At 40.3% G+C, this 14,329-nt stretch overlaps 1 protein-coding gene across 4 annotated transcripts in view; it reads left to right on the forward strand.

Moving 5' to 3' along the window:
* The window catches only part of DOCK4 (dedicator of cytokinesis 4), a 488,437-nt gene that overhangs the window by 258,350 nt on the left and 215,758 nt on the right, over positions 1-14,329 (forward strand). For all 4 annotated transcript variants that reach the window (XM_055420853.2, XM_055420851.2, XM_055420852.2 and 1 more), the window contains exon 12: positions 4,081-4,169. In XM_055420853.2, the coding sequence (XP_055276828.1) occupies positions 4,081-4,169 (89 nt within the window). The remainder of the gene's footprint in view (positions 1-4,080; positions 4,170-14,329) is intronic.

Consider the following 14,329-nt stretch of genomic DNA (forward strand, 5'->3'; position numbering starts at 1 on the left):
AATTGAGCCTACAAATCATCATTTGCCTTTCAGAGGAATTATGAAATTGAGAACCAAAAAGAACAGATAGCTTACCCACTGGGTGGACCATCCACTGCATAGAATACCTCTCAAGAATTTAAAACCTGTTATATCTTTACCCTCAGAAAGTTCATTTGTTCTGCTGCCAAGTCACTTCAATCGTGTCCGACTCTGTGCGACCCCATAGACGGAAGCCCACCAGGCTCCCCCGTCCCTGGGATTCTCCAGGCAAGAACACCGGAGTGGGTTGCCATTTCCTTCTCCAATGTGTGAAAGTGAAAAGTGAAAGTGAAGTCGCTCAGTCGTGTTCGAACCTTAGCGACCCCACGGACTGCAGCCTACCAGGCTCCTCCATCCATGGGATTTTCTAGGCAAGAGTAGTGGAGTGGCTTGCCATTGCCTTCTCCATCATTTGTTCTAGGAAAATGGAAATAGTTTTTAACATAAACTAATTAGAATTAAGAAAAAAGTTCAGATTTGGTGATTCCCCTCTTACTTTATGTATTATTAGTTTATTACGTGGTGGTTTAGTCGCTAAGTCATGTCTGACGCTTTGCAACCCCATGGACTATATTCCGCCAGGCTCCTCTGTCCTTGAGATTTCCCAGGCAAGAATACCGGAGTGGGTTGCCATTTCCTCCTGCAGGGGATCTTCTCAACCCAGAGCTGGAACCCAGGTCTCCTGCATAGCAGGAGGATTCTTTATTGACCGAGTCATCAGGAAAGCCCATTTTAGGGCTTCCCTAACAAAGCACCATAAACAGGGAGGCTTAAGCCACAGACATTTATGGTCTCACTGTAATGGATGCTACAGTTCCCAGATCACAGTGTTGGCTACACTGATTCTTTCTGAGGGCTGGGAGGGAGATTCTGTTCCCTGCTTCTCTTTCCTCGTTTCTGGTGTCCTGTAGATGCACGACCTGATGTGTGCCTTCATCATCACATGACTTTCTCCCGGTGTGTATGTCTGTTTCTGTAACCACATTTCCCCCGTTTTATGTGGGCCTAGTTAGTTATATTGGGATAGGACCCACCCTAAACAACCTAATTTTAACACGATTTTCTGTGTAAAAACCCTATTTCCAAATAAGATCCTCAGAACGTGGCTTATGCATCTTTTGAGGGTCAGTGGCAACAGATACAGTTCAGTTTGAACATTCCACAAAGAAAATCCACTTAATGTATTCCACATCCTAAGTTTTTAAAAAGGCACATGGTTTTCGATTGCCCTTCCCTGAGCACCTCCCCACAGGTCTGACAATGGAGAGATGACACACAGTGACATCCTCAGAGCAGATGCCCTGGGGGATGGGATCTGGGATCCGCATTCCTGATTGGAGGTCCACACTACTGACCTCCTCTGTGAGTGAGCTTGCTTTAGTTATCTGTTCCAGCTGTTGCGGCGTGTGCCAATGGTTTTTCCATATGTGGAGGGGACCCACGTGGCCCACTACCTGTGGGACATACACTTCAGATTGCTTTTTGACGACAGCTGCAGGGTTTCTTGGATTTATCCATCTTCTACCCCGAGGCCCTGGGACCTGCACCACGTGTTTGCTAATCAGTTGACAAAGATTCACTTATACCCTGTGGATTAGGACTAGAAACTCTCTTTGTCTCTTTTAAGAGTGATTAAATCTGTGACCTTGATATTAAACTTGAAAACTTTTGGTGAAACGACAGGAGAGAGTAAAGCATGCTACTCTTTGATCCCATGGTGGAGCATAAATCCAGTATAATCCCCTTTCTAAATTTTACTGGTGATTGTGAAACATCATTTAATTGCAACAATACTAATGATAATAGCCACCATTTACTTTGTGCTTACTATGTGCAAGGAACCATGTTAATAAGCACTTTGCATGTGTCGTGTCACTTTAATTTCATGACAAACTCATGAAGCAGATGCTGTTGGCGCTGTTATCCACATAAGGGGACAGAGAGGCTAAATAGCACCCCAGATCACCTGACTAATCAGAACAGGAACCAGCGGTGAAGTCAGGACTGCCTAACTCAGACCCTGAGCTCTCATGTTGCCAGGTTGCACGTTTCAGGGTGTTCTTTCACACCACTGTCTAGTGATGTGACAATGATGCTGTTAGGTGACCTTGCTTTTTAAGAAAAACTAAAATTTCTCACAAATTCAATTTCTTTGTTTCTTTGAGTGATCTTTCCAGGTATGCGTAGGAAGTGTTAGATTTATCTTGTCAATGGGAAAACTGGGGGACCTGGAGTTGCTTGCATCCCTCTTGATTATGCAACCAGCCAAGGAAGACCCATGAATTCCAGTTGTGTGGGAGATACTCACTCTCCTAAAATCAAGTTGTACTGCTCTTTGCAGTTGATATTGTCTGTTTTTTCATAAATATCAAATGAGGTTTGGGGTTCTTCTTGATGCAAGAGAGATCCCTTAAAAATTACAGTTCAGCAATTTATGAATCCATTCCAGGATGAATGCTAGGCAGTCAAAACTTATTGTAGATGAAAAAGAAACTAGAATTTATTAAAACATTTTAGAGGAGTGACTGTTAGAAACAATTTGGAAGAAGTTTCTATTTGTTAAGGTGACCAAATCCGTAGCCCAAACTGGGACTCAAACAGAGAATAGCAACAAATACCTCATCTGAGCCTGGAAGATATTTCATTCACATACTTTAGGAGCTTTTATTTTATTTGGAGTTTTATAAGTTAAAAGCATGAATTCTGGAGTCCCTTAACTATTTAATAGGAAGCATGCTATCTTTCTTCCTTCCCCACTGAGCTGAACTAAGAAAACTAGGTGCAGGGTGTACTAAGTGGCCATTTGGTATCTTACAGCTGGACAAATGGAATGGTTTTATTTCATCTTAATTTTCCAACCTTCTCAGTGTCAGTGCTCTTATTTGCTATCCTACTGCTAACTGGTTCGAAAATAACCTCCATCAAGTTCATCCTGGAAAAGCTTATGGCGGTGAAATAAATTAATATGTAAGCACATTGTGAATTATTGGCTACAGATGAGATCACAAGGAAGAAGTCACTATAGGGTGGAATATTTTGTTTGATAGTTATAGAATCTTTGATAGTCAGGACCCTTGGGAGAGAGCCTTTGTTGCTAATGAAAGATAGTAGTGAATTTACAAACACATTCAGATGAGGGAGGGTCTCCCCAGCCTAACTGGGGAAGTCTCAGCAGTAAGAAGAGAGCAGACCCAGATATTAACAAATCATCAGGAGTAACAGTTAGAGGGCTATCCATTCAGTCATTCATGTAGCTGGTATTTCTTTAAGCACCTACAGTGTTCAAAGTACTGAGGGGAACACAGGTATCTACCAGTCCTACATCCAGTTCTCAAGAATCTTCAGTCTCCTAGGTGAACTCTACCACGTCCACAAAGATAGCATGAGCTGGTGAAAGACAAGAGCTGAAAGACAGATGGCTGTCAGAGTGAGAGACGGAGAAATGCCTTTTGGCCTAGATGTAGAAAATCTAGAAGAGTTACCTTAATTACCCTTCAGTAAATCCCACCAGGTTTTTGCCAGTGCAGGTTGTATTAACCTCAGTTGCATTTTGATGCTAGCCAACTTGGTCATGATATAATAGGTGGAGATTCAATAATGAGAAATAATGTTTACTGAGCATTTACTTTATGCCAGGGATTATCCTAAAGCCAAGCTTGTTCAGTGTTCTAGTATATTACCCCCATTTCACAAATGAACAGATCAAGGTACAGAATAAATAACTCACCCAAAGAACATAGCTCAGTTAATAGTGAGTATCCAAATCCAAGGAGTCAGAATCTTCGCCTGTACTTCCTTCCACTGTATGCATTGTTCTCTGAGCTTCTCATAACCTGAATTGTTCATCTCAGCGACTTCATGAAGTAGTTGGTCATGCATTACCAGATATGGTCATTCCTGCTTATCTTGGGGCAGCTAAGCCAAGCCATGTTCTCTGTGTTGAGAACTGAAGGAAGGTTTAAAGAAGTACATTATAGTGGTTATATGAAAAGGGGCAGGTGTGTAGTAAGGACATCTCATGCATCATCAAAGCTTAACAGAGTGGCCGTGATTTCACAGGTGTAATACAGAGAGTGAGTGGTACCAAATCCACGAGAACATCATCAAGAAGTTGAATGCGCGTTATAATTTGACTGGCTCCAATGCAGGTGAGTATATGGGTCTGTCTGACTCCCTACACTTTTCATTTCAGTTGCTTTGTTTTATTTGTCTGCGAAGAAGAAAATTTTCAGCCCTTTGTTTTTCTGTCTGCTCACTCCCTAAAAGTGCTCGGTCAGCATGCTGGTATGTAGGTTTGTAGCTATAACTCTAAAAGATATATTCTTTTCTGGTTTGAGTCAAGGTAGAGTATCTGAGTTTATTCTCTAGTCTTGGGATCTCCAGGTTGTTGCTGATTGCTGAAAACCAAATGACAAATATCCCTCGGTTCATGACAGTTGTGTGGAACGGGTTTGATGAACAGAAATTTTTGTCAGCAAGGTCCAAGAAAAACATGCTTCTCTGCCTATAGCTGTAGTAGTATATAGAGAAAAGCATATGCATGCCATCCAGCAGGAACTGTAATATAATATAGCATTATAAGTTATATATAATACAAGTAGTTTAAATCACTGAGTGGTTTAAATCATTCAGTTGTGTCCAACTCTTTGAGACCCCATGGACTGTACAGTTCATGGAGTTCTCCAGCCCAGAATACTGAAGTGGGTAGCCTTTCCCTTCTCCGGGGGATCTTCCCAATCCAGGAATCGAACCGGGGTCTCTTGCATTACAGGCGGATTCTTTACCAGCTGAGCTACCAGGGAAGCACATATAATACATAAGGTGGCGCATACTCTTACACTAGTAATATACTAGACTTACACTATAGCATATGTAGATTAATATATTGAATGACATCTTTAAGCTTGATCAGTATACAAAAACATGGTGAATATTATTTGTTCCCTGTCCCACCTGCAAACCCATGTTGAAGCAGAATAAACTATGCAGTTGTGTGCTTTAATTAAAGAAACTTCTAAATCAACTGGTATTTGAACTGAATGCATTGCTTTTTGTGGCTGATCTTTAAAGTACCCTGAATACAGATAGTTGTGTTATAGTCCAACTTGCCTGGCAATTAAAAGAACCTGAATTTAAATTTAGACCACCTTTTCTTCAGACCTGTATATATCTCACCAGGCCAAGTGAAAATGTTCGTCACTCAGTCATGTCCAATTCTTTGTGATCACATGGACTGTAGCCTTCCAGGCTTCTCTGTCCATGAAATTGTCCAGGCAAGATTACTAAAGTGGGTTGCCAGTCCCTTCTCCGGGGGATCTTCCTGATCCAGGGATCGAACACAGGTCTCTTGCATTGCAGGCAGATTCTACTGTTGCTCAGACAATAAAGAATCTGTCTACAGTGCCGGAGACCCTGCAGGGTTTGATCCCTGGGTCAGAAGATCCCTTGGGGAAGGGAATGGTTACCCACTGCAGTATTCTTGCCTGGAGAATTCCATGAACAGAGGACCCTTTACATATGACGATCCCACATCACCAGCCCAAAACAACCCATAAAGTAACTGCAGACAGAAACTCTGTGGTTTGGTCACATGAGAGCCATAAGTATTCACAGCTCATTCATGTGGCAGCACTTCAGGCCGTAATGAATGGTGAGGTCAGTTTTCTCTTCAGTTTCCAAAGAGCAGGGGAGGGAACTTGGCTTCCTTTGATCCACACAAAATCCTCCATCTACCACTAAATAAGCAAAATACTTGCACTTGCTGTTAAAGGTAGAGTCTCTGGAGGACCAGGAGATTTTAGTAGTGATTATAACTTGAAATAAGAAGAATACCTCAGAAACTGCTGTGTACACTTGTCTTCAATTTTTCTGTGAAAGAATTGAAATAGCACTTATTGTGTAGAGACCAAGAGATTTTTTTTAAATGTACTTTCAGTAAGATGGTAGGCCTAGTGCTTTTTTACTTATCTTGCCAAATTCATTGACAAACTTCTAACCAAATTCATTACTTTTGACAGACTTTTTGGTATTTCTTGATGCCATGGATTACTTTTTATCATTAAATGTATTTTGTATCTGGGCTGTCCACCTTGATAGGTACCAGCCACCTGTGGCTATTGAGCCTTAGACTTGAGGCTGGTATAGCACTGGGATTGAAGTGTGAGCATGCATGCTCAGTTTATCAGTTGTGTCCGACTCTTTGTGACCCTATGGACTGTAGCCCTCCAGGCTCCTCTGTCCATGGGATTTTTGCAGCAAGAATACTGGATTGGGTTGCCATTTCATTCTCCAGGGGATCTTCCTGACCCAGGGATTGAACCTGTGTCTCCTGGGTCTCCTGCACTGCAGGCGGTTTCTTTACTGCTGAGCCACTGGGGGTGTCATTACAGTGTGTAGTAAAATACATACTTGATTTTGAAGACTTGATACATATATTATGAATATGAAACAGCCCTTTAATAATTTTTATATTGATTATATGTTCAAAGGTAACATTGTGGATATATTGGTTTAAACACAATATATTACAAAAGTTAATTTTGTTTCTGTTTTTTAAGTGGTGACTAGCCACATAGGTGGCTCATATCATAGTTCTATTAGGCAGTGCTGCTTTAGACTCAATTTAAAGAATTTCCTTTTTGAGCACTTTTGTCTCCTCACATTCATTATATTTGCTTCTGCCCACTGACTTTGGGTGGAGAAGATTGTAGCCATTGTGTTTCTTTATTTCTCTCCCAGAGTCCCATTATTTTTAATTTGCTTGCATTTGCCTCCTATGTGAATAAATAAATGTAAAACTAACCCTGACCTTATTTTTCCCATGTAGTCCTTTCCCTCCTTACCAGCATAGATGCAGTGTTGACTAAGCAAAGTGTGTTGATCGGCTTCAATATACTTGTTTCCAAACTCCTAGTCAACTCCCAGGTCTTTCCTCTTTCCAGTGTGCCTTACAATTCTTCTGTTGTTGGATCCTTTGAATTTATCGTTGTCCGGACTGAAATGATGCTCAGTGGGTGTTACCTGTTGTGTTTACATCCATTGTACTGAAATGAAAAACTACTTGTTGCATCTTTGGAAAGAGTGAAAGAAACCATTTTACCATACAATCCTGCCTAGCAGGTTTTCTGCCTTTGGCAGAACCAATCCTGCATTTTTCTGCCTATCTTGATGCTGAGATTCCTAGATAGCTGAATATATACTCTTTATGCTTGGCTTTTGCTGCAAAGCCCTTCCTGCTCTCCTGTCCTTAGAGCCCACTACTCTCCTTCCCTCTCCTTTCAAGCCTGAGTCCCAGCCAGCTGCACCCAGCCAGCATCAACTTGCCTTCTATTCCTTTGGTCATTTTCTGGTCCCTTCTAGCTCTTTCACAGCAAGGCAAACCCAGCCCTGAGCCTTGTCACTCCAAACTACTGCTGCAGAGAGAAAAAACTCAGACAGAAACTTAAAAATTAGTAAATGAACCCTTTACTCTTTCTTTCCATTTAAGTTTCCACTCTTCTTGGAGAGTGGAACATTTTTCTGTTGTCACCTGTCTTGAGGGAAGGCAATTATAAAAATAATGGATAGAGTTTTAGGATCTGTTTGGCTTTATTATTGAAAGGGAGGCATCTGATAGCGTACTTAAGGGGGAAACAAGAGGATAGGAAATTGAAGTTGGAAATTGGGATGCCTCATGATTAAATTATCACAGTGAAATGTTGATTTTTTCTCCTTGGACCATGGAGTAGTTGATTAAATGGAAGCAGTGCAGTCAAATGTTTTCAAGAGAATTAAGTTCACTCAACAAAGTGTTGTTTTAGTCCCTGCTTTCCTCCTGCTATTCCTTGGTCATTATACTAAAAAGAGAAAAAAAGAATAACTTCGAAATTAGTTTTAGAATCAAATCCTACCACCTAATTTTCAGGCCTTTTATGCTTCATTGATGTGCTCCTGTTTTTTTGGAGTTGTAAACCAGTCCATTCTAAAGGAGATCAATCCTGGGTGTTCATTGGAAGGACTGATGCTAAAGCTGAAACTCCAATACTTTGGCCACCTCATGCGACGAGTTGACTCATTGGAAAAGACTCTGATGCTAGGAGGGATTGCGGGTAGGAGGAGACGGGGACAACAGAGAATGAGATGGCTGGATGGCATCACCGACTCGATGGACATGAGTTTGAGTGAACTCCGGGAGTTGGTGAAGACAGGGAGGCCTGGCGTGCTGTGGTTCATGGGGTCGCAAAGAGTCGGACACGACTAAGCGACTGCTGAACTGAATATTGTCTATTTAATAGGTAAAAGGATTTGTCTAGATAACTGGGTTTTTTCTCCCCCTCTAACCTAAGACCTGTGTTGCTAAGGTACCCCACCCTCCATAGGGAGCAGTTTCAGGTGTCTGATGGCACTCCCATGCTGTGTGGGGGAAAGGCAGGGAAGCTACACTGGATCTTTATTGGGTTTAGAAACTGGAAGAAAATTTCAGGTGATCTATTTAACTTTTAAAGGTAAAAATATAATTGAATTAATATATCTGTATGATTAGATTTAGTTCATTGCAGTAATTCAAAATTTCCAAAGTTGTACTCTGTGAGAATTTTTAAATCCAAAAATCATATTATGAGAATTTGAACTTCTAAAAATAGTCACTAAAATCAGCCTGGTTGAAGTTTGTTGAGCAAATGGTTATTATTAACATCACCTCTGATAGACATTAGCAGTTGAATTCTAGGAATGTGAAATAAGATTGAGCCAGTAAGATTTCCTGAGACACATTCAGTTCTATTATTTGAAATAAATTGTGTAAAAATCCTTGGCTCCTGTTCAGTATGTCCTAAGAGAAAATTCAGAATCTTTTAATATTATCTATGTGTTAATGAAATCCTGTTTCCTGTAGTTTGTACATGTAACTTACCACTAGAAGAAATCATATTTGCTAATCAGATCAGTTTCTGCAATCTGCTTTTTGCCTTAGCCAGATGAGTACTGTGATTGCATTCCTGCCAGTTATACATTTTAACCCCCACAGAAGGTGAAACTCCTTCAGAATTACCTAGATAAGAAGCCCACTTACTTGTACAAGGAGGGCAGTTTAACCCTGTGCAGGAAGTAAATGGTGTTCTTCATTTAACTGAGGTGAAAGGAGGCTTTTGAGAGTTAGACTGTATTTGGGGGAGTTGAGCATCCTGTCCTCACATAGACAGGTAGTTGTTTAATTCAATAGTATTGAACTGGTGTAATTCTTAAAAGATTGTTTCAATACTCCTGACTTTTGAACACTACACTCAGAAACTTTGTTTTCCAACATTGTTTAAAGAAAACGGGTACTCATTGGCGCCACCTATTGGCTATACATATAGTATATGGCCTTTTGGCTGACTTTTGGAATTTCCTAATTATTAATAATTTCCTAATTATTAAACGAAGGCACCCCTGGTGGCTCAGAGGTAAAAGAATCTGCCTGTAATGCAGAAGATTCAAGAGACCTGGGTTCAATCCCTGGGTCTAAAACATCCCTTGGAGGAGGAAAAGGCAACCCACTCCACTATTCTTGCTTGGAATATTCCACCCATGGGTAGAGGAGCCTGGTGGGATACAGTCCAAGAGTTCACAGAGAGTCAGACATTACTTAACTCACATACACAATTATTAAATCATGCTTTATTTTTATTCTTTTTGAGTTTTTAGTTTTCAATTAATTTAGTTTCAGAAAAGTTTTAAGAATAGTACAGCAAATAGGTAACTTCTCAAAGTTTAACATTTCGCTATATTTGCATTATCCTTCTCTCGCTTTATTTCTCTCTACATAGACACACACAGGCACTTTATTCATATATATATATTTGTGTGTTTTATATATATATATATTTGTGTGTATCTTATATAGACTCTCTCTATAGATAGTAACTTACTGAATTGGTGTAATTCTTAAGGATTGCATTAATGCCCCTGATGTTTATACATACAGACACATACATGTATATGTACATGCATATATATCACACTTACATTTGTTTTTTCCCACCTGAACTGTTTCAGAACAAATTATAGGAATTGTTCCTCTTTATCTCTACTTACTCAACATGGCAACATAACCACAGTACAGTAATCAAAATCAGAAAGTGAACATTGATATAATAGTCTTACCTAATCTGTGGATCTTATTCAGATTTTGACAATTTTCTCAATGTCCTTTATAACAAAAGGAACTCAGGCTGCATTGCATGCAGTTGTCATATCTTTTTAGTTCCCTTTAAGCCATTCTCTTTTCATGACAGTGAAGAAAAAAGAGTTCAAAATATATTAAAATATGCTTCTCTGGTGGCTTAGTTGATAAAGAGTCTGCCTGCAGTGCAGGATACCTGTCAGGAAGATCCCCTGGAGAAGGGAATGGCAACCCACTCCAGTATTCTTGCCTGGAGAATCCCATGGATAGAGGAGCCTGGTGGACTACAGTCCATGGGGTCACAAGAAGTAGGACATGACTTAGTGACCAAACCCATCTACTGAAGGTATTTGTAAAACTTCATGTAGTACTTTAAAAAAACCACAAACACAAACTCAAATTGTAAGGTAATGGAAGTAGTGATTAGAGCCTTGTTTTATTGTCTGAATTACTTATATTTTGCCAATTTAGATATTTCTGTTCAATAGCTCAGTCATGTCCAACTTTGCAACCCCATGGACTGCAGCATGCCAGGCTTCCCTGTCCTCTGTTTCCTAGAGTTTGCTTACACTCATGTCCATTGAATCGATGATGTCATCCAACCATCTTATCTTCTATACTGCATAGGAAAAAATACACAACATAGAAAAAATGTGGTTTATAACAAATATTTCAATAAATTAAAAACATCAGATATTACATACACTTATTTATGCCATGCTCTATATATACTTTTAAAAAGCTGTTTTTAGCCAGTGGCTTACTGTGTGCTTTGAAAAAATTACAAATAAGTAGTAATAGTTACAATAGAAAGCAAATAAGCAACCTTTTATCCATTAACCTAATGCTCAGTGTTTGCCTTTAAAAATAAGTATGGAAACTTTAAGGTGAAAGTTCTTTGTTATAAAAATGTTAATTCCCTCTGAGTAGTCTCATCCGCTCCTACAATTATAGATTCCACTATATGCCAATGGTCTTTGTCTTTCATTTCTGGTCAATAAATTTCTTTTTTGGTTTAGACTTGATGAAACTAAACAATTCCAGATGTCACTTACATGCCTTAGTTTGACATTCCATGACTTATTATGTGTTACTTCAATCATATTTTCTCAATCACTGTTAGCCATGGGCTAACCACTTCTTTTTTTTTTTTTTTTTTTTGCTGAGACTTTTATGGAGTCTCAAACTTAACTTTATTTTTTTTAATTTTTTTTTTACTGGAGGCTAATTATTTTACAATATTATATTGGTTGGTTTTGCCATACATTGACATGAATCCGCCCTGGGTGTACATGAGTTCCCCCTCCCACCTCCCTCCTCCCTTTATCCTTCCTCTGGGTCATCCCCGCACACCAGTCCCGAGCATCCTGTAACATGCATCGACCCTGAACTGGTGATTCGTTTCACATATGACAGCATACATGTTTCAATGCCATTCTCCCAAATCATCACACCCTCACCCTCTCCCACAGAGTCCCAAAGACTGTTCTATATATCTGTGTCTCTATTGCTGTCTCGTATACAGGGTTATCATTTGCATCTTTCTAAATTCCATATATATGCATTAGTATACTGTGTTGGTGTTTTTCTTTCTGGCTTACTTCACTCTGTATAATCGGCTTCAGTTTACTCCACCTCATTAGAACTAATTCAAATGCATTCTTTTTAATGGCTGAGTAATACTCCATTGTGTATATGTACCAAAACTTTCTTATCCATTCCTCTGCAGATGGACATCTAGGTTGTTTCCATGTCCTGGCTATTATAAACAGTGCTGCAGTGAACATTGGAGTACATCTGTCTCTTTCAATTCTGGTTTCCTCGGTGTGTATGCCCAGGAGTGCGATTGCTGGATCATATGGCAGTTCTATTTCCAGTTTTCTGAGGAATCTCCACACTGTTCTCCATAGTGGCTGTACTAGTTTGCATTCCCACCAACAGTGTAAGAGGGTTCCCTTCTCTCCACACCCTCTCCAGCATTTATTGCATGTAGACTTTTGGATAGCAGCCATTCTGGCTGGTGTGAAATGGTATCTCATTGTGGTTTTGATTTGCAACCACTTCTTTAAGGAAAACATAAAAGCCTTCCCAATACTTGGAAATAGCAGATCTGTGGGCTAGCAGTTAAAATCATGAGATTTTGTACCCATACTTCTCATACCTTTTACCTGTTAGGAAGTCAGCATCCCAATGGATGGGGTTACCTATGCAGATATATCAGGGCAATGATTTTCTGAAGGTCAGCCTGTTGTCCATCCTCCTTTAGAGTTGTATCCTTTACGACTTAAATCCTGGAGAAGGAAATGGCTACCCACTCCAGTATTCTTGCCTGGAGAATCCAATGGACAGAGGAGCCTGGTGGATTACAGTCCATGGGGTCGCAAAGAGTCAGACACAACTGAGCGACTAACACACACACACACCAGACTTAAATGTGTCCACAAAAAAATTAATTCATAGTAATCTAAAAGAGAAGTAATGTTTTTGTATGGCAGAAACAAGCACAATATTATAAAATAATACTGTGAATCACAATAAACTGTAGAACATTCTGAAAGAGATGGGAATACCAGACCACCTGACCTGCCTCTTGAGAAACCTGTATGCAGGTCAGGAAGCAACAGTTAGAACTGGACATGGAACAACAGACTGGTTCCAAATAGGAAAAGGAATATGTCAAGGTTGTATACTGTCACCCTGCTTATTTAACTTATATGCAGAGTACATCATGAGGAACAATGGACTGGAAGAAGCACAAGCTGGAATCAAGAATTCCGGGAGAAATATCAATAACTTCAGATATGCAAATGCCACCACCCTTATGAGAAAGTGAAGAGGAACTCAAAAGCCTCTTGATGAAAGTGAAAGAGGAGAGTGAAAAGTTTGGTTTAAAGCTCAACATTCAGAAAACAAAGATCATGGCATCTGGTCCCATCACTTCATGGGAAATAGATGGGGAAACAGTGGAAACAGTGTCAGACTTTGTTTTTTTGGGCTCCAAAATCACTGGGGATGCTGATTGCAGCCAGGAAATTAAAAGACACTTACTCCTTGGAAGGAAAGTTATGACCAACCTAGATATCATATTAAAAAAGCAGAGACATTACTTTGCCAACAAAGGTCCGTCTAATCAAGGCTATGGTTTTTCCTGTGGTCATGTATGGATGTGAGAGTTGGACTGTGAAGAAAGCTGATCACCGAAGAATTGATGCTTTTGAACTGTGGTGCTGGAGAAGACTCTTGAGAGTCCCTTGGACTGCAAGGAGATCCAACCAGTCCATCCTAAAGGAGATCAATCCTGGGTGTTCATTGGAGGGACTGATGCTAAAGCTGAAACTCCAATACTTTGGCCACCTCATGCGTCGAGTTGACTCACTGGAAAAGAGTCTGATGCTAGGAAGGATTGGGGGTGGGAGGAGACAGGGACGACAGAGAATGAGATGGCTGTTTGGCATCACCAACTCAATGGACATGAGTTTGAGTGAACTCTGGGCGTTGGTGATGGACAGGGAGGCCTGGCGTGCTGTGATTCATCGGGTCGCGGAGAGTCGGACACGACTGAGCGACTGAACTGAACTGAACTGAATTAATAATAAAGAAACAGACTATGTCATACTACCAAAAAAATGGAAAATTTTCTTTGGGCCAACCTGAGAATTATAGCCCAGGAGACCATGTCTCAGAGAGCTCTGAGAACTGTCTGAAGAAGTAAAGGTTGGCAGATGGAGGGAACAGTGTACCTGTGATCTTGACAAAGGGGTATATGCAATCAAGCATCTTGGTAGAAGGTTACTGCTACTCTTGAGGAAAAGGAGTGCGTCAAGGCTGTATATTGTCACCTTGCTTATTTAACTTATATGCAGAGTACATCATGAGGAACTCTGGGCTGGAAGAAGCACAAGCTGGAATCAAGATTGCCGGGAGAAATATCAATAATCTCAGATATGCAGATGATACTACCTTATGGCAGAAAGTGAAGAGGAACTCAAAAGCCTCTTGATGAAAGTGAAAGAGGAGACTGAAAATGTTGGCTTGAAGCTCAACATTCAGAAAACGAAGATCATGGCATCTGGTCCCATCACTTCATGGGAAATAGATGGGGAAACAGTGGAAACAATGTCAGACTCTATTTTTTGGGGCTCCAAAATCACTGCAGATGCTGATTGC

This window comes from Moschus berezovskii, chromosome 3, assembly GCF_049115385.1.
Source record: "Moschus berezovskii isolate FMDL1 chromosome 3, NW_MosBer_1.0, whole genome shotgun sequence".
In the NCBI taxonomy this organism is placed as follows: domain Eukaryota; kingdom Metazoa; phylum Chordata; class Mammalia; order Artiodactyla; family Moschidae; genus Moschus; species Moschus berezovskii.